This window comes from Meriones unguiculatus, chromosome 10 (assembly GCF_030254825.1).
Source record: "Meriones unguiculatus strain TT.TT164.6M chromosome 10, Bangor_MerUng_6.1, whole genome shotgun sequence".
In the NCBI taxonomy this organism is placed as follows: Eukaryota; Metazoa; Chordata; class Mammalia; order Rodentia; family Muridae; genus Meriones; species Meriones unguiculatus.
Genome location: NC_083358.1, coordinates 97,810,324 through 97,830,132, shown reverse-complemented (window position 1 = coordinate 97,830,132; position 19,809 = coordinate 97,810,324). Strand labels below are relative to the sequence as shown.

Here is a 19,809-nt window from a genome sequence, read left to right as displayed (position 1 = left end):
GACAGTTTTGCTTTCTTTTAATGTAAACTGAATACACGAACACATTAAAAACCCCACCATGACACTAGAGAACACACAGTTTTATATATTTACAGACCACGCCAATCAAGAGGAAACTGGCATCCCTGGCTTTGGGAAGCTTCACTCTAGCTTTGACAAGGGTGCAGAGGCTGTGGTTGGTACCTATCACTTCCGGACAAAACTTAGCAGGATGCTGGAATGGCATGAGACAAGCCCAGAGCACAACCAAAGTGCCAACCTTCTGTTCTTAGCCCTCATACCAACCCATCCTTCTTTACCAACTGGCATGCCAGAGCTGCTCAGGAGTCAATGGGACCTCAAGATACAGCTGTAGATGAGAAGGGATGCAAGGTCCATCCCAGCTTTTCCAGCCTAGGACTAACTGTGAAATGAGCTTCAATCAATCACATCCAAGAAAGAAGGGTAGAAACTGGGGAAGTGGAAGAGTAGATTCCAGCTTGGAGATGGCTGCTCCTGAGTAGGATGCTGGGAATCAGCCAGAGGCCGGCCTAGGCTCACTCACAGGCCCAGGGCTGGCTGTGGAGGAGTCAATGGAGTTGTGCTGCCACCTGGAGGGAATTAAGAGCACTGCAGCAATGAGGACAGTTCGCTCAGGTATGATGAGATCAAGTTGCAGTTTCATCCTCCTCACTGTAGCAGCTCTTCCCAGGAAATGGGCTTAGAGAAAACCTCCCTTTCTAGCCACAGGTCATAGTTCATCTGGAAGTCCTCAGGTAGCTCTACCCGCTGGCCCAAGACACTCTGCAGACAATTGTCCACTGGCAAGAAGTCAGGGTTGCTGTGGGTCCGGTCATAGCGCCGGGCATTGAATCGTTCAATGTTGGCACGGAGGGCACACTCCTCTGCTTGGAAGTCCCAAGGCCGGGCATCAAGATCTGGGGCAAAGTAGAAAAACTCAGTAAGGAGTCCAGCCCTATAGCACCTCCCCATGAGGAAGCGTACGATTTTTTTACCAGGAGATCATCTTCAAGCCCCATCCTTAGAAAGATGAACAAAAATTCTTTCCAAGAAGTAGAGGAGAGTCAAATACAAGAAGAAAACCCTCATCTTTGAGAAAGAGGCTTGTTCCCCCAAAACATGAAGACCCACATGGGAGAGCCCCTGGATAAAGCACTTTGTAAGCACAAAGTTTCCTTGGTTGCAAAGGTCAGAAGTACAAGCCTAAGACTACCTCACTGGCTCATCCTCTCACCTACCTGACAAGACGTCATATGCCACCTTGAGCCCAGATGCTGAGTATAGTTAGAGTGTTGTAACTGCACCAATATAACATGGCAACACCCAGACAGAGCAGTTAGAAAAGCTGGGAGAAGATACCATAGGTATCCAACGGTATCCAGAGCCAGAAGCTGAGGTGACATGGCTGATGCTCAGGGACTAAGTGGAGCTGCCCTCTGTACCTGACAGAGGGCACTCTGGAGAGCATGGCAACTGTGGACACTGGCATCTGAACAATGCTCAGTAGGTACCGAGGGATCGTGCTCTGTGCCTGGAGTCCTGGGTGTGAGAGGCTGGCTACCAGTAAACAATGGCCTCGAAAAGAAAGCTGGAGACTACGGGACCAGGGGGAAGTGAAAGAGTGACCCCTCCCTGTTTGACTTCATTCCTAAGGGAACTAGAAAGCTCATCAGGGATGGGATGTTACTCAGGAGATAAAACCATAGGATAGGTGTGTTGAAAAAAATTACAGGAACAAAATTTGAGGCAGACAGGGGGGAAGAAACTAGAGGTGGAGCCTGTCAGGAACTATTGGATTTAGGCAGCCAGAAGGCAGCTGTAGTAGGGATGAAGAGGGGCAGAGTATTTCAGCAGTTTCTAGAATAGACAAGATTTACAGCAGAGAGATAATGAAACAGATGAGCATAGATACTGAGCAGCTTCCCAAAGTCTTGCCTAGAGCGCTCTTCCTGGTGCCACAAAAACTAGATCCAGGCCCTCTCCTGTGCCTCAGGGCAGAGAAAACTAAGGTACCACAGGCAAGGAGTCAAAGGCATCCCTTGTCCCACCCTCTCCCAACCCTGCTTCACAAGCGGCCTCACCATTGCCGTAAGCCCAGTCATCGTTCAGCCGGTGTCGCACCTTCTGGTAGATGGCAGACATTGTCTTCATGTTGCTCTTGCGCCACTGCCGCCCCAGGTACTTGGTCTGCACTTTGAGCAGCTTCAGCACATAGAGCTGCATCATGGCTTGTTTCACCTTCAGGGCCCGCTTCAGGATGGGCGCCGACTTGAACACCACTAGCATCTGGGCGAACACAGTGGCAGCCATGGCGAGGAAAGGAGTAAGGTGTATGCCACTACATGGTCACTTAACACTTCTGAGGTTAAGGAACAGGGTGACAAGCCATGCAGTTTTTCTCGCACTCACCTGTTTGCTGGTACACAGCGCTTTAAGCATTAAAACTAGCAGAGCTACAGACAAACCACAAAGGTTGGTCACCCTAATTATGGGCCACCCTGTAATTTAATTTCTGAAAATTCATGTACTTTGCCTGTCGCAAAGGCATCCCAGGGTTAAGGCAACTCCTGGACTCCTGACTAACATTTCCCAACCAGGATCAAGAGAATACAGAAAAAATATCTGAGTGTGAGTTTGTTTCACAGCATGACTGAGAGTCTCTTTCAGCCTCTGGCACCACTCATCAAAGAACCAGAAGTCTGCAGAACTGAATGGAAGACTATGTTGCTTTGCAAGCCCCACCCTGAGGGCTCCCTGTCCCAGGTTTGGGGGAAGCACAGCATGTGGCATTCTTCTGTGACTTCCCAGGCTTGCTGCAGCACTGACTCACCATGGTCCTTGAATGTTTCCACTTTGTTAGCTTGTTCAAGATCCGAAGCAGATTGATGCAAGAGAAGAGATTCCTCCAGCAAAACTGGTTGTTGTCACCAGCTTCCTGCAGGAAAAAGCCAGAGACAATCACAATTGTCACAGCTGCAGCTGCTCAGCAGTGTCCAAAGGCCTTGACAAATACATCAATGCTTCTACCTTGGGTCCCTGACTCACAGCCAGTCAAAGGGAATTCCACCCCACAAGTTAACAGAGCATCAAGGACTCGGCAGACTTTTTCTGTAGGAAACATGGGCCATGAAACCAGGGAGCACGGCCCCAGACTTCAGTGAGAAGCTGTACGCAGCTTGAGTGGGCAAGTTTTAGGTTAGCACCCCCTGCAGAACATGCCCCCGACTAATCCTAAACCCAATTCCCAGTGGTTCTGCTCCACAACATCCTTCCCTCTGACTCTATGGCCACTTCTGGTACTTTAAGAGCCAAAGGTGACCTCTTCTGGAAGACACCTCATACCAAAGAGAGCCAGGGAGATGTCACGCCACTCACCAGACTCTCTGCAGTTAGCTCTGGAAGCTCATTCACCACACAGTGAGGGTAATCCAGGACAGAAATGCTGCAGAATGCAAGAAGACCCAGATGGTCACCATGAGCAAAGGCAGAGTCTGCCAGAGCAGCTGTGATTGAGTTGAAGCAGAAACAGCATCTACCTCCCTTGCTCTAACCCGGTTTCCCATACATGAGGAAATACATGAGGAAATACATGCTACAAGACAGTGTGCAAATTCCCTTGTGACTGAAACAGTTTGTAATCTAATCGGTTAACTCTAAGGGGCTGAGACTCTATTGCAGCTTTTCCCTTAACACAATCTGGGAGGTGGGGCTCAAGACACCTGTTTTATGCCAAGCCCTCTTAGAGGCCACAGCTGGTCAGATGCTTCCCTTGTGATGTCTCAGACTGAGAAGCAGGTGCTACTGGGTACAGTGGGTACAAGGTGGGTGTTAAGAGTATATAAGAGTCATCGACAAAGTTTTACAGCGTACAAGGCCAAGCTCCTACAGAGAATGGAAGGGGGAAAAGAGGAAGGATCGAAATGGCAATTCTAGCACCTAGGATGAGAGCCTCCTAGCCAAACACAAAGTCACTAGTCTAGCTAACCTCATAACTGATACACTGTCATTCATTTTGTCTCCTGAGGCTGGGCAAAGTGTTGACTTATAGATGCTAAAACAAAAGCAAAAACAAAGTCTAAATAGTCTCAGTTGAGAGACAAGCGGGAAGTCCTGCCATTTTTCTATACCACCCTTTCTTGGTCTCTGGTCCTGATCACCTGTTCTTGGCAGTGATGTAGGACATGATGTTCTGATTGAAGAACTTCAGGATCAAAGGGATACAGTTGGCAAATACCAGGTGCTGGGCCATGTATTCAAACTGAAACCAACAAAAGAAAAATAAGCATGCCTCTTGGGACCTTATTCTCTTTTCCTGGAGATAAAATGCCTCAGCTGGAAAACCTCATATTAGAATGCTTATGCAGTGCTCAAGTGGCTCTAAAGCCAAGCCCTACTCTTTGGGGCTAGGGGAATAACACTGCCTGGGGCCTTGGCCCAGGGCATAGGAAGGCAGACAGACCCTACAGGTACCTGGTAGACGTGGTTCAATTTAAAGTGCTTGAGCAGCAGCAGCAGCACAGCAGAAATGGCCTTAACGATGACCTCTTTGTGTCGGTTCACATCCACCCCCAGCTTCATGCTCTGCAGCACTGTGGTGCTAGAAACACAAGTGCCCAGCTGAGTCACCAGCACACAGCACCTCCCTCCTAGGTGTCCACAGAGGGGATGGATTCCAGAACCGGCCGGCAAAAGCCCACACCCCACAAACACTTCAGGGGTCAGCCTTAGGGATCCTTCTGCCCACCTCCCAAGTGATTCAGCTTGGAACAATTTCTATCTTCTCCGTAAGGCCACCCAATACATCCTCATTCCCTTTCTCTGCTTCTTTTCCAAAAGGGACTTTCTTTTTTCCCCAAATTCTCCCTAAGCTTTAGCCACTCCATTAACCTGAGCTCGTCAAAGTATGTCTGGTGGAACACCAGTACGTGGGGAAGTTTCACTGTACAGTGGTGGGGTTGGGGGTGCCAAAGATAGATACATTTAGCAAGCACTGAGTTCTATCTGTTTAATTTAGGACTTGTCACTGAAAATCTTCAGAAGAGGAAACGTGCATTTGATCTTATTTCTTAGGATCACCAAGATAGCTGTGAACATCTCTCTGACATGAGCCGATCCCTGCCTTCTCCCTCACATGGCCATCATCACCAGACCTGGGAATCAGCTCAGAGAAAGGCAGCCCTGGCAAGCAGGCAGATCAGATGTGGGCCTGCGTCCTTTCTAGGTGTAGAATATGACCTCTGGCTTTTCTCTTACATGAAAACACCTGCAGCCAGAGAAAAAGAACTCCTAAGAGTTTTACTCTCCTGAGACATTTGCCAGGATTCTGCCTGCTAGTCCACTGGCCAGCAGGAGAGACCACACCAGCACAGGCTCTGTGGTGGCTGGCAAACTGACCAGAACTTAGCCCTCCCATGAAGGGTGTGCCAACCAAATGGCTCTAGAAGGAAGGCTCTGAGAAAGTCTACTGCTCATCTGTTTTACAAAGGAAAACTGGCATTCCTAACTCACTTAGTTCACTCAGTGACAGTCTGTGCTGGGATTCAGGCCATGACATCTTCCAACCCAGTGAACTTTATCCAGAAGTTTCCTTTGTCTGAATCAGAAATACCCTAAACTTCACCTGTAGCAAGGCTAGGCCAATGAAAGAAACCAACCTGAAAAACACTGGCCCCTTTACTTCTACCCTCGCTGTGACGTACTCCATTCACGCTCTGATACTCACGGCATCTCTTCAGGCAGAACATCTGCCAAGATGTTGATTGAGTCTGTTTTGGCTTTTGATGTGGGAGCTGCAGCCAGTAGGATCTTCAGGAGGGCAATCTGGGAAAAGCAGACTACTCAGATGGGCATCAGCGCTCAGAACCATAATGAAGCCCTGAGAAGGAGACTCCTGCAGATCCTCAGAAAGCAGGAACCTTGTTAGGGGGAGACCAGCCCCTGGGGTATCTCAACACAGATGCTTACTGATCCCCCAAGCGAGGTCCCAGACACAGAGCACTCACCATATACTGAGGCAGACTGGGGAGCAAGCCTTGGTAGAGGGTTTCTGCAGGAACTTGCTCAACTTCCTCTTCTCCCTTTAACACAAATATCACAAACACAAACCCTATGTTCAGGCAACTGTCTCCTAACCCAGCTTAGTAGCTGGCTGGAGTAGACCCTCCAGTATCAAAGTGAAGAGTGATGCTACAGCATGCCAGGAACTTCACTTGGAATAGTTCAGTTAATTCTTCATAAGGTACCACAGTCGTGCATGTTTTCAAATACCTGTACCCCAGCATCGGTAAGGCTGAGAGAAGTGTTTGAGGCCAGCCTGAGTTACAGATGGCCATCCGGGTTACAGACAGGTGTTATCTCAAACAAACAAATAACCAAGGACACAACTAAGAGAGAAGGCACCAGTCTAACACTGTTCTTCTGTTACAGTTAGGGAACAAAGCACAGCGAGATCAAGTTTTATGATCAAGTTGCCATTCATGGACTGACAGAGCTGGACATGGACGGCAATCTCTTCAAGGACAGGCTGGGCCTGGAGCAGCTTTGTGGGCCAGGCTCCGAGACTGAGAGCAGTTGGGGGCTCAGGCAGTAGGCCTCCTAACTCACCCCTGAGAGAGGAGAGCGAAGGTATTCCTCTTCCATCTGTGCCTGGACCTCTGCAATCGACGTGTACTTGTGCTGAAGAGAGAAGCGGGAGAGAAGGTGGTGAGAAAAACACCCCTTTTCTCTAGCCACAGTCCCTCCTCACCCTAGCAAAAATCCAAGATTTCATTTCGTTCTTCTGAGGGTGAAGTCACAACAAAGATCCCTAAGTAAAACTGCGAACCTTTAATAGCTTTCTAAGCATCTACTTCTGACAGCCTGTGTGAAAAGCCCATAGGAGATTAGCGAAGAGCAAAGCAAAGTAAGGGAAAGGGCCTTCAGAAGCAGAAATGACAGGAGAAAGCCATCAGAGACAAAACTGTGTACTCAAACGGCCTAGCTGCAGAGACCACTTGGTCTTACCAATGTCAAGACTGGACTTAGAAATAGTACAGTCCTGTTACATTGAAGCACCCCTCCCGACCCTTAAGAGTCTTTTCCTTGTCAATTCTTACACCCACCGCTCCCTCAGCTCCCTCCCAGCAGTGAACACAGGAGGAAAGCCAGATGGTCTTATTCCCAACCCTGCCTTTAGACTCTACCTGCCTGACTACTGAGAGCCTGAGTCTTGCCTGCCCTCCTGCTCTGTATGGAACTGGGTAACTGAGCCTGCTTGATTTCTAAGTATGCTAGTAGCACACCCACGATGGTGAAGACTTGCTCCCTAGCCATGCTATGAAGAATGAAGCTGACAATGTCCTCTCCATCTGCCGGCCTCCCTCAACTGCCTTAGAACTTGGCTAAGGAAAAGGAAAGGCTTAGTGTATTAAACACTCTGAAGACTGGTATGTAACACATCCCTAACCGATGTCACACTTATGAAGAGGTGCTTTCCAGGCTCCTGCTGGCACATAATACCCCTGAAAGGCTTCTCCCTTGGCCCAGGGTCACTTTATTCACCCGGGACCAAACCAAGCCAAAAGTTCACTAAGAGCTACTTACTTGTTTCAGTGTCTTGATGCTTTCGTGGATTGGCCTTGGCAGCCCCACCACTGTGTTGGTGTCACTGGAGAATAAAGAAAGCCTTATGCTGAGCACAGACATCCACTCACCTGCCTGCTGCCCCAGCGCCAGGCGAGTGAACTTCTAAAAGGCCTCAGATCATACTTACCTTCCTAGAGTGTAGCCTATGAACTTGCTGCGGCTGGATTCAAGGAACATCTCAATGTCTTTCTCTCTAGCAAAGGAAGACAGAGGGGCAGATTGTATCAAGTACTGTTTCAAGGTACACCACAGTTGCAGGCCTGCGTTCTAATAGACAAAGCATCTCCAAACATTGATTCCAAGACAGGTCTCTTACAGTAACGGGGAAAATCTGAATTCTGGCTATTTTGATTTTATAATTTTGTTGGGTTCATAAACTTGAAGTATATTTTCATTTCTATAATATCTATGGCTAGCTGAGTCAAAATCAGGGAGGTCCATAAAACTTAAAAACACAGTTTATTTGAACAATAGTAATATTTAGTACTTTCAAACACTAACCTACTGACTTCAAATGGGTCATTTTCTTGTCTCAACAGAAACACTGGCTTTTTGGGTAACCTGTTCTATACTCTCACACAACATGAAAGCTGAGGACTTACCCTCTTTTATACTCACTAAGCTGCTGCCTATAAAAGATATACCACTTTTACATCTCCAGCTAACTTCCCATCTATTGACTCACCCAATTCTATTGTTTAATACATTAAGTGATTGTTTTAAACTCTTCATCTATCATTTCTATATAAAAACCCATATACAACTCCAAGATGAACAGAAATAGGTTTGTCTAAATACTCATTTTCCCCCCTAATATTTCTTCACTATCGAGTTTGACCAGTTCAGTTACTGACACAGGAACCAAACAAGCATACATGTGTGACATCAACAAAACCAACCTTACAGAAGTGCCCAGGACTTCTGCAAGTCCTGTGCCCAGCACAGGGTAATGTAAGGTCATTTTAATCTTGCAGAGGACAGATGAAGGCTGAGGATATGAGGGCTCTCCCTTCAAGAATACTCTAGAATTCTGAGACTCACCTGACCTTGGGAGCCCAAGGGAGCCCTTTTGGGCAGGTGAGTCTGTCAGTCTGAGGGTGCTGTAGTGGGGGAGGCATCACCTCATCTCGCTCAAGGGGAAATGTCTCCCCCTCTAGGCTGTTGTCATCATCAGTCTCTTCTTCCTCTTCTCGAGAGTCATCAGCCTTATAGGGATCCCGCTCGTTGAAGGCATCCAAATTGTCCTGCTTTATCAGAGCCTGAAAGCACAGGGAAGGGAGCTGAGAAAACTAGCCAACTAATGCGATGACGGCCAATGGAAACAATTCAAATGGAACAGAAAGGCATTAGATAGGGAGCTGAGAACACCAGAAAACACAGAGAAGGACTTAGGACTAGGATGAAGTGACAAGTCACTTCTCGCTCCGCACCTCAGAAGCTGCCATGATCCAAGTATCCACTATACACTGGGCCTGGGCCTGGGGCTGGGGACAGTGTCCCTGCCGTGGAGGCATTTCTCCTGATTGGAGCTGATTTCTAATAACCTGCTTGCCCTAGCGACCAAGTATCCCGCCTCCCCCCCCCCCCAAACCCTAAGTATGTACTTTTAAGATCTCTTAGGAAGCCTGGGCCCTCTGTGGCCTCACCTTGTGTTCCCGTCGGCCCCGTTTCTGCTGCTGCTCAATCAGGTCTGAGGCAGAGGCTGGTGGGGAGGCAGCCCTCATGTTGCGGATCACCTTGATGCTGTCCTCAGGTAGTGGGGGAAGGCCAAGGAGAGTACGCTTCTCAGCCTTCATACTCTGCAGCTCCTCAAAGCCACCCAACGTGCACTGTATAAAATGGGAATGCAGAGCCTAGGTCTCCATGCCCTTTTTGCTATCATTATGCTAAAAAGCATGCATGACACTATGAACCTAAGCCTTTACAGAGATCCACACAGCCTCTTAGATAAAAAACTAAAGCCATGCAAGGAGAATTCAGTGCTTTCTACAGGAAACAAGAGAAAAAGGAGGAAGGAAAAAATGAAACGCCAGCTGATGGAAGCTAGATCATGATACACAGACTTCTGTAGGTATTATACAGTCTCTAATTTTAAAAAGAAGCAGATTGAGCAGGGTCTGGTGACACATACTGATAATCCTGACACTTCTGAGGAAGAAGCAGGAGGATCACGATAATTTTAAGTCCAGCCTGGTGTACATAGCAAGTTCCAGGCTAGGCAAGGCTACATAGAGACATGTCTTTAACCCAAACAAACAAACAAACAAACAAACAAACAGTAGAGTAGAGCCAGTTCTTACAAATGTCAGCAGACTAACACTTCTAAACCATACATGTCAGTCTTCTAATAAAATTAAAACATACTGTTGCTCAAACAAAATAATATATTAAAATAAAGTAAAAAGCTGTCTAGAGTCCTCACCAAAAGCCCAAAACTCTACCCTGTGGTCTTTGTGGCTACTCAGTGTCACTGACTCTGAGTAACTCAGTTTTCCTCTCAGCCTGAATGAGGCTTCCCGAGGAACCAGCAGGTTTCGTCAAGATAACGTTTGTACATGCTATATGAGGCTCTTAACTCACTAAGGTCTGGTTGCAGAGCGAAGGGGGGACCCCACTGAGCACAGAACTCCTCCTGGAGAGTTTGCCCTGGGTTTGGTATCTGACAATGCCCTATCCTAAGTGTGATGGCCAGTTTACCCAGCATCCATTCCCTCAAGTAGAAACAGAGTCCATTTCACAACAGACCCTTGGGAAATAGAGCAGCTAGAGACTAATTCTTGCTTCCTTCAGGACTTCTTACTGCCTAGGGAGAGAGCTCTGATGTTCAAGATTAAGCTCACAACCCACGTAGCAAAAGTCATCCACCCAGTGGACGACAACTCTGTCAGTTCTCTTTGCCTCTAACCACTTTACAAACACAAGTGTGGTAGCCTCCAAAGAGGCATCTTGTCTGTTGTATAATTGAGAAAATGGCTTTAACAAAAGCCACGGAGCCAACTGAGTTTGACTCAAAAGGCCTAACCTCCTGCCCCTGGACTTTTTGGGGGATAATTTTATTATCATGTAGCCGTTGCTGGCCTAGAAACCACTGTGTAGACCAGAACAGCCTCAAACTCACAGAGAGCTGCATGCCTCTGCTTCTTGAGTGCTGAGATTAAAGGCATATACCACCATACCCTGTATTTCTTTTACATCTCTTTTCTGGAACTTAAAAAAAAAAAAAAAATTAGCCTAATTGCTGATACGGACGAGGTTGAGGCAGGAATATTTCAAGTTTAAGGCCAGATCTTGTGTAAAAATAAAAAGTAAAAAATTGAGGAAGTAAGAGCACTTGTTTGGAAAAGATGAGGATCTAAGTTTAAACCCTCCAGTACCCATGTAAAAAGCTGGACAAGTCACATGTAAGCCTGTAATCCCCAGAGTTGGGTACGAACAGTAGGACTTGGTAGAAGAGGTGAGGAGTTTGTTTGCTGGGTGCCAGTCTAGAAACAGGTTTAGTTAGAGGCCCTGCTGTAAGGGAATACCACCAGAAATGACAGAGCGGGAAACTTGATGTCTCCTCTGGTCTCTGCACACGGGTGTATGCAGCTATACATGTACCACATGTACATATTAAATGCATACCCACATGCACAAGAAATAAACAACAAAGTAAAAAGGACACCAGTGTGGGGGCCAAAGAGATGGCTCAGCAGTTAGGAGCACTGGCTGCTCTTCCAGAGGACCTGGGTTCAATTTCCAGCACTCAGAGCTTTCTGTAACTTCAGTTCCAAGAGATCTGGCATCCTCACACAGGTATACATGCAGGCAAAACACCAATGCACATAAAATAAAAATAAATAAATCATTAAAAAAAAAAAAAGAGTGCCAGTGATGTAACTCAGTGGAGTCTGTTTGTCTGGCACACAAGAGGGCTTAGGTTAAATCTGTAATGACACTAATCAAATACTTTTAAAACCAAGTAGCTACATATTCACATACTTCAGTATTCAAAAAGAAATGTAGCTATTCATCATTCTCCATGGGAGACCAGCTCTGGGAATGTCACCTCACCCCTCTCACAGGAAGGTATCATATCCCTCATTAAACTGAACGGAACTTGCTTATAACCTATACATAACCTTCTGCAAGCTTGAAATCGTCCCTAGATTATTTGTAATACCTAATGCTACATAAATTATTGCTACACTAGTTAGGGAATAAAAACAAGGTCCATACAATCAGCATAGATGCAAACCTCTTTCTGTGACCGGTGTTTGGATACATATACGAATGTGAATCCACAAGTACAGAGGCCAACTGTACAAAGACATCTCCTTCCTGCCCCATCTCCTCACATGAGTATGAGTATCCCCCAAGAAGGTGCTCACCAACACGGTCTTCCAGAGCAGCAAGAGAACTTTCTTCATGGGAAAGTGAGGGGCATGGCCGCTGCAAAATTTGGTCACCATCCCAAACAGCATGATGGCAAATGGCTCATTGTTGTACAGAGGGGAGCCTGGAAGTGACTCAAAGATATCAGGACCCCAGGCAGCAAGAGGACCCACCCAAAGACCTCCCGTCTCAGCTCCCAGGCAAGGCCTTAAGAGAGGATCCAGGGTCCTACCCAACTCAGCTCTGAAGGTCTGTCTCATTGTTCTCCACTCAGCCTTGTCGCCATCACAATCCTGGTGAACAGTCTCCACAATCAGATACATGATGTTGAGCAGGACCCTGAGCACAGGAACCATAACAGAATATGACAGGGAACCAAGGGGCACTCTCGCCAGGAGTGGTGGTACAAGATTGAAATAGCAGTTCTTGGAAAGCTGAGACAGGAGGGTTTCAAGTATCAGGTCAGCCTAGGCTACATAGTGGGCTCTAGGCTGGCTTAGGTCATGCATGGAGACAATCTTAAATAAGCAAAAATGTGAGGGAGGAACCCTTGGCATTCTCACTTCCTGACAAAGACGTAAACACCTGAGTGTATGGTAGGGGAAGACTGAAATACAGAGAAAACCCCAGAAGAGAAATGACACCCGAGGACCCCGCAGAGCAAAGGGGTGTTTAAATCTTTCCTCCCAAGACTGAGACTGTAACTCATTCTGTATCTCCAGTGTCTAAAAGGAGCTTACTCAAAGCTGACAGATATGAATATGAATGGCCTAAAGAATTCACTGCCCTAAGCCTCCTGGAAAGAAAAAACAAAACTGATTAGCATAAGCTACTAAGGTCAAAGCAGGGCAGGATTACATAAAGGACACATGGTTTACCATGATGGAGTGGAAAACAGGAGGTGAAATGCAGTGACCATGACTACAATGAGAACCTCCAAACCAGATTTAACTCTAAAACATTGGAAATATGACCCCATTGCTTAGCAGTTGCTATTCCTGTGCAGCGATGAACTGTGGCTGCACTGTTAGGATAACTATATATATAAGGAGATCAAATTGTGCACAACGGGTTGTGGGAGCACAAGAGCAATGCCCCGGGTCTTTGTCCACATAAGATATTCTACAACCAATTTCCTAGCATCTCTATGAAGTGGCTTGACCCTAGATTTTTTTTTGGATTTTCCAGGCTCCTCTCCTCCCCTAAGATGGAGGCCTACTAATGCCTCCCAGTGAGCCTACCACTGATTAGTGTGTACAAAAGAAATGCAGACACCACAAAAAAAACGTTCATCCTTGCTCTAAGCTCACTCTCTGGCTCAGGGTACCAGGCTTGTAGCTCGTCTCACCTCAGGTCTGTGCTGTCAGCCAGGGAGATGGCAGGCTTCCTCACTGCACTGCTGCATGCGGCACTGTTACTGCAGGAGAGATCTGAATCAGCTTGACAGGGCAAGGGAAGTAAGTGATGCCCTTGACAAGTACTGTCCATCGGGCAACAAGATGCTGTATGTGCTTAGGCTCTACATGAGACCTTAGGACACCACACTGGTTAAGAACTTAAGTTGTAGACCAGACTGTTAAGTCTCGAAGTGGGAATCCTGGCTCTAACATTTACTAGTTAGGTATACGTGGGCAAGGCAGAGTCAACTTTCCTGTGTCCAGGTACCTCAGCTACAAAATCAGGGTGATAACAACATTGAGTTATTAACACAAATGGGTAATGTTCCAAGAACAGTGCCTGAGGATGTAGTTCTCAGTGAGTGGTTTTAGTTACTACTACATTTATTTTAATTTTATTGTTTGTTTTGGATATAATCTCACTAAGTAGTTCTGGCTACCCTGGCTACCTATGTAGACTAGGCTAGGCTCCGACTCATAGCAATCTTCCTTATTTATGATGGCTGTTTTTCTTACACGAGCAGTAGCTAGCCTGCCCATGAGATAAAGGTGTAGAGGTGACAAGCTCTGTAGTGCCTATATGTTAGAGTTGGGTGTGGCGTTCTTCTGAAGGGAAAAACAGAGGTGAGCCCACACAATCAAAGAGTTCAAGATAAGAGGTCTCCTTTTGGAGGATGTTTTGGGCCTGGGCAGGACCTGCCCATGTACCAATGCTCCACATTACAGAGTGTGTGTTCCCAGCACAGGAACCCATCATTACTTTCTGTCAACGTAGGAACCTCTCACCCTCTTGATTATTTTCTCATCTCTCTCTATTATATTATTTTCTAAGCAATCATTAAGCAGCTTCTCCATTATTCAACCCTGTATGTTCCAAACAGCCTGAGAACAGATCTTGCACCTTCAGTGGCCTATTTAACTGTCTCAGATGTTGTTAGGTCTGTAAGCTCTGCCCCCTTCCCACTTCTCCCTCCCCTCCCCTTCGCTACATAAGCCCCTCGACAGAAGTGCTCACTCTATTTCCATGTTCAGAAGCTCCACCAAGGCATTGAACGTGCCCACCTCCAGGAGCAGAAAGATGTTGTAGCGCATCCAGAACTGCACTTCTGCCTCTGAGCTGCACTCTCCAAAGGTACCTGCAAACACAGGGCAAAGCTTACTGTGCCCCTCCATACAAAACAAGGCTCTGTCAGAGTGCCCCTCAGAAGTGCCAAGGGGACATCCTCACAATACCTTGGGCAACATAGAGAATTGCTCGGGCCACCTTGAGTCTTTTCTCCCGGGCAGTGACTTCCAAGCCATCCAGAAGTCGCATAGCATGCGTACGGTGCTGGTTGGTATCCAGCTCAGTCCACTTCTTGTCTGTCACTGCAGGGCAAGAGACACTTATAACTGAGCCCACACAGTTCCTCACAATGGAATGGACTGTGTTAATCTTTCAAATCAGGACAGTCACAAGACCAGAAAGACAAGTTACCCCTTCATAGGGAATAAGACCACCCTGCTACCCTGTGAATTGGAATTCACATCAGAAGGCCCAGAAGGCCCACTTTACATGTCACATCTGGCATTGAACAACTAGCACAACAATTTTTTCATATTCCTGGATGGCTTAGCCTAGTCAGATGATGAAGAGAAGCCCCGAACTGCCCTGATGCAGTGTGATAGGAACCAAGAAGTGAGGGAAATGATCTCACCGTGAATCTGGAAGTCCTCCTCAAAGCATTTCCGATTCATCAGGAATTCTGGTCCTTCTGTATAGCTGTAAAGTTCTGTCAAAGGACAAAGTCTCCTCACTATCACCACACTCCACATCAGGTCTCACATGCAACAGAGAAAGTAAGGCATTCGCTCCCAGCCCCAACTCTATTCTGGCCCGAGTCACAGTGAGTCTCAGACTATTCTTTCTAATTACTCAGGAAGGCCTTAGTGTTCTGATGTGCTCAAAGAGTAACACTGGCCACTTGGAAGCTCTAACTGGAACGACTGAAGAGCATAAATCTTGGCATTTCTCGTAAGATGTGCATCAGACTGTGGTATGTCAGAGGCTGACCATCGCTCTCAATGTATGTCTTCAGTGTCACCTCCTGAATAAGGATCATGAAGGCTAGAGAAACAGCTCATACTAACCTCATATTATACATCAACAGTAGCAACTCACCAATTCAGCTGGCTCCAAACAAGACCCTTCATGGAAATAAAGGACAATCCAAAATTTGGAGATACGTGGTCCAAGTTAAATAGCTAACCTATGTTTTATATATCATTAATAGAAATAACTAGGGAAAAATTATATCCACTCTTAATTTTCTTAAGAACTCAGTCAAAATTCCTGTCAAATAACACAAGGGTCTATTAGACGTTACCTGCGAGCTCTGCTGCCCACTTGTCGGTGTCAGCATACTCAAACTCCAGGTCTGGAGACTCGGAATAGCCCTGGAGAATGAAAAAAGCTTCACATAAAAGACCTTCCTGAGTGTTTTACTAAGGGATAAACACAAATGCCTCAAAGACCTGGTGCACTATATGACATCACTGCCTCCACTCTTTTGATGTTTTATCACAATATTTTGTCTCCTAGACTAACTGTAGTCCCCTTTAAGCCCTTTCCAGCACCCTGTATTTCACTTTCAAAGCACCCACTATAAACTGCTTATTCATTGAATTCCTTTTTTTTCCATCTTCCTCTCCATGAGACAGCAAGTTCCTTGAAACAGGGATTCTGTTTTGCTGACCAATGATATTTATTTCATATCTGTTCAACAATAAACCCAAAGTTTCTATCAATTTTGTGCAGTAACTGACCAGTCCATACAGTTACAAAATATCTAGAAATTTCACTTCTTTCTGAACTGTAGACTTAGACAGCTACAAACAAAATGAGTATTTTGTTTGTAACCTTCAGCCACCCTGCCCCTATCTCAGTTTTCAGTGAGAACTGACAGAGAAAGCAGAATGGAACAGGTTGGCCACCCTCCCCCACACAAGAGAGAATGTGATGAGAATCTGTTAGGGATAGGTGATCCCTGAGACCTCACCACCTTAGAAGCCTTGTGAAAAAGAGAAGCATCAAGAAAAAGAGGATGAACCCAGTCTTGATTAAAATGTACTTGGGAGACCAGAGGGTACAGTTCAGCGTAGGGCACCTTGCCTAGTACATGCTAGACCTGGGTTTAATCTTCACCACTGGAAGGGGAGTTGAGGAGAAAAAGAGGTGAGTGTGATGGAGGATGGGGTCAGGGAGAGCCTTACAACAGCTGATGACCACTGACAAAAATGACATAATATAGCCACAAGCAATAACTCTACTCCTTATTCATGTACAGTAATGGACACTTTCACAAGCTACTGAGCTTCTAGGCTAGGGATATAGTTCAGTATAGAATGATTACCTACTATGTGTAGGGTCCTGGGTTCAAGTTCCAGAACCACCAAAACACAAGTAAAATCAATAGTAGCACACATTACTGAGGTTGAATTTTTCATTTACGGAATGAGAACAACAAAAATCTGCTTGGAACTTTTCTTAAGACTTTTTTTTTACAGTTTCACACCCATTATACAATGTATTATGATCATATTCACCACCAAATCCATAACCGTTCCTTATCCCTTCCCCATGTATTTATACAGAGACAGCTTTACTCTGAAGCCCAGGCTGGCCTTGAACTCTGACCCTCCTTCCTCAACTTCCTGCACGCTGAAGCTGGAAGCATACTTGGCTGCTTTGGCTATTTTTGAGGACTAATAAAATTTATGAAGCACATATTGGGCTCTCCTCCAAAGTCAGCCTCCTTGTCCTCTTGGCACTGATCATATTCCCAAACGACTGACTTCAGCTGCCTCTACAGGAAGTGTGCAGCATCAGCACCTCTAATGCAAGTAGACGGATCTACTCGATGGGCCTTCCAGATGTTGACTCTGGTGAAATTCAAGGGTAGAAACAGAAATTATAATAGAGGCTGAGGATGTAGCTCAGCAGGACAGTGTTTGCTTAGCTGGGCTCTGAATTTGATGCTCAGCATCATAAAATAAGAGGCTGGGGAGTGGTAGTCGTGGCAATGGAGGAGGTGGCAGCTGCCCACGCCTTTGATCCAGCACAAAGAAGGTAGAGAGGCAGGTGGATCTCTGTGAGCTTGAGGCCAGTTTGGCCTACAGAGCAAGTTCTAGGACAGTCAAAGCAAAACAGAAAAACCCTGCCTCAAAAAAATAAAAATAATAAAAAATAAAATAAAATGTATGAAAGGGTATTTATCTATTTTGTGGCTCCTTAGTAAAATTTAAAACTTCTTTACCTGCTGAGCCATGTTGCCAGCCCTAAAACATTTTTTAAAGGGTTTATTTATATGTCTATCTCTGTGTGTAGTGCATGTGTGCATGCAAGTGCCCAGGAGGTCAGAAGGAGGGTACTGGACCCCCAGGAGCTGGAGTAATAGTTGGCTGTGAGCCACTCAACATGAGTGCTGGGATCCAAACTCAGGACCTTTGAGAGAGCAGCAAATGCTTTAACCATTGAACCATCTCTCCAGATAACTAAAACATTTTAAAAAGAAAGTCGGGGATATAGTTCAATTCTCAGCATCCTCTTCAGGAAAGAATGGAACAAGTCTGGTTATTGAAGAGGGCATGCTCACAGACTTAAAACTTTCATACTCCTCCATACTTGAGAGATGACTGAGAAGTAGCCACTGATGACCTTTTGGTCCATAAGAAAAGATTTCTAAAAAGTCCATCTTCTACTTTTTCAAAAAGGCCACTCTAAGCTCACCGCCTCTCCTCCTGGGCTTGTTCATTTGTGCCATGTTTTATCAGGGCTTGAGCGTGCAACAAAAATGTTTCAAAGGAACGACTTCAAGACAGTATCGTTAATCTCTGGTACACGCTGGAGCATCAAGTTTAAATAACGAGGGAGGAATTCCCTCTCGGTAAGTGCCTGACGGCTCATCACACTGGGAGTTGTCTCAGGTGGAGGAGATTGCATAGTAAGTGCTCTGGGAATGAATGTGCTGATTAAGAAGCCCTAAAATGCTGCGACGGGTGTGTGTTCATTCATGAATTCTGCCAACGGAAGCAGTGGGAGGAATTTTAACTTGGGGCGAGGTGAATAGCTCCAGACTGCGCGGGCAAAGGGAATCTTACAGCACACTATCAAGGAGACTCCTGCGCCTTTTGTGTACTTCTGATCAGCACTGTGTACACAGTTCAGCACTAGGCTCATTGGGCATACAAAAATACTTTGCAGTGTCTGCCCACGGCTTCATCCTGCACTGACTAAAATTCGGAGGAAACCCAGCGTGCCCTCTCGGCTCTGCTCACAACCTGGGGCCGAGCAGCCGTAGAGATAGAAGCCGTTCTGAGCGCCCGCTAAACTCTCCCTGGTCCCATCGCTGCCAACTGGCGTCGCCCACCACCCACCCAGGACCAGAGGCCGGAAATGATGAGGGGTTAAAAACGCGTGCAGACCACCGACTATTCACCCCAGGGCTGCGCCTCAGGTCACGCCCCCGGGAGCAGACCGGCGGTGTCCCCCGCTCCAGGACCGACTCCTCGGCCGCAGTACAGTTCGTGGCAGGGCTCCGGGCTTCCCTCCCCGGGGCCGCGGGAGCTGCCAGCCTCGCTAGCTGCACCGGTTCTCGGCAAAGCAGCTCCCAGTCCGTCTGTCAAGCCACCCGGAAGCCCGGCTGAGCCCGGAAGCCGCCCCGGCCCCGGGACCCTCTCCGTCCCCCGCCCAGAGCCAGCCTCGCCCCCCTGCAGCTCTGACCTCGGAGTCTTTGCGCTGGTTGCGGTTGAACTCGCGGGCTTTGCCCCCCGGCGGGAGGCCTCCGGCGGCCCTCGGCGCCCCGGGTGGAGGCTGTGCGGTGGCGGGCGGCGGGGGAGGTGGCGGCTGGGGCTGCTTGTTGTTCACAATCAGAGGGCCGGGACCGGCAGCCGCCGGCTCCATCTTGGCTGCTCCACACCCCCGGCTCAATTCGCGGACGGCCTCCGTCAGGCAACTCTCGCGTGATTTCCTCCCGGAAATTTCCCCAGTCGCCACTTTGAGTGTGCCGGCGTTTGTGGAAAGCCGCAACTGCCAATCACCTCCCAAGGTCTTTTCCCTCTTTGTCATTTAGTTTCCCCTCCCTCCTTCCAGGGGAACTAGGCAGGAGATGTGCCGCTGCGCTCTCGGGGATCCCTTTAGGTGTCTTTTTTAATCTGTGAGACTTAACACCTTCGCTTAGTTTAGTTGTTTCTTCCTTCCTCCAACATCACTTTCCCCGTCGCCACAGCCCTGTTCGTGGTGAGGCAGGATGAGAGGGAAAATTAGGGAGGTATCAGTAGAATAAGGAATCCCTTACCTATGGGTCTATTTGAAGCGGCTTACTAGAAATCTCCTCCCTACCCCCAACTGAAAAAGCTGCCTGTTTGTAGGACTCTA

At 47.1% G+C, this 19,809-nt stretch overlaps 1 protein-coding gene across 1 annotated transcript; it reads right to left on the bottom strand.

Annotated features, from left to right (window-relative positions):
• Window positions 1-19,368, bottom strand: Strip1 (striatin interacting protein 1). The gene is made up of 21 exons (XM_021631663.2): window positions 19,156-19,368; window positions 15,761-15,830; window positions 15,092-15,166; window positions 14,628-14,762; window positions 14,410-14,530; window positions 13,346-13,414; window positions 12,230-12,336; window positions 11,994-12,121; window positions 9,270-9,452; window positions 8,665-8,882; window positions 7,751-7,816; window positions 7,582-7,645; window positions 6,604-6,675; window positions 6,003-6,077; window positions 5,723-5,820; window positions 4,471-4,597; window positions 4,158-4,258; window positions 3,376-3,442; window positions 2,831-2,935; window positions 2,082-2,286; window positions 1-917 (listed from the first exon to the last, which is right to left on the bottom strand). The coding sequence occupies exons 1-21, from the start codon at window positions 19,333-19,335 to the stop codon at window positions 670-672; spliced, it is 2,514 nt and encodes an 837-aa protein (XP_021487338.1). The 5' UTR covers window positions 19,336-19,368; the 3' UTR covers window positions 1-669.
• Between the last annotated feature and the right edge of the window lie 441 nt (window positions 19,369-19,809).

Coding starts and splice junctions, on each gene's coding strand:
- Strip1 (XM_021631663.2), bottom strand. CDS start 19,335: ATGGAGCCGGCGGCTGCCGGTCCCGGCCCTCTGATTGTGAACAACAAG. Junction 15,831..19,155: donor ACCAGCGCAAAGACTCCGAG/GTCAGAGCTGCA, acceptor TTCATTCTCCAG/GGCTATTCCGAGTCTCCAGA. Junction 5,821..6,002: donor CCAGTCTGCCTCAGTATATG/GTGAGTGCTCTG, acceptor TGCTTTTCCCAG/ATTGCCCTCCTGAAGATCCT.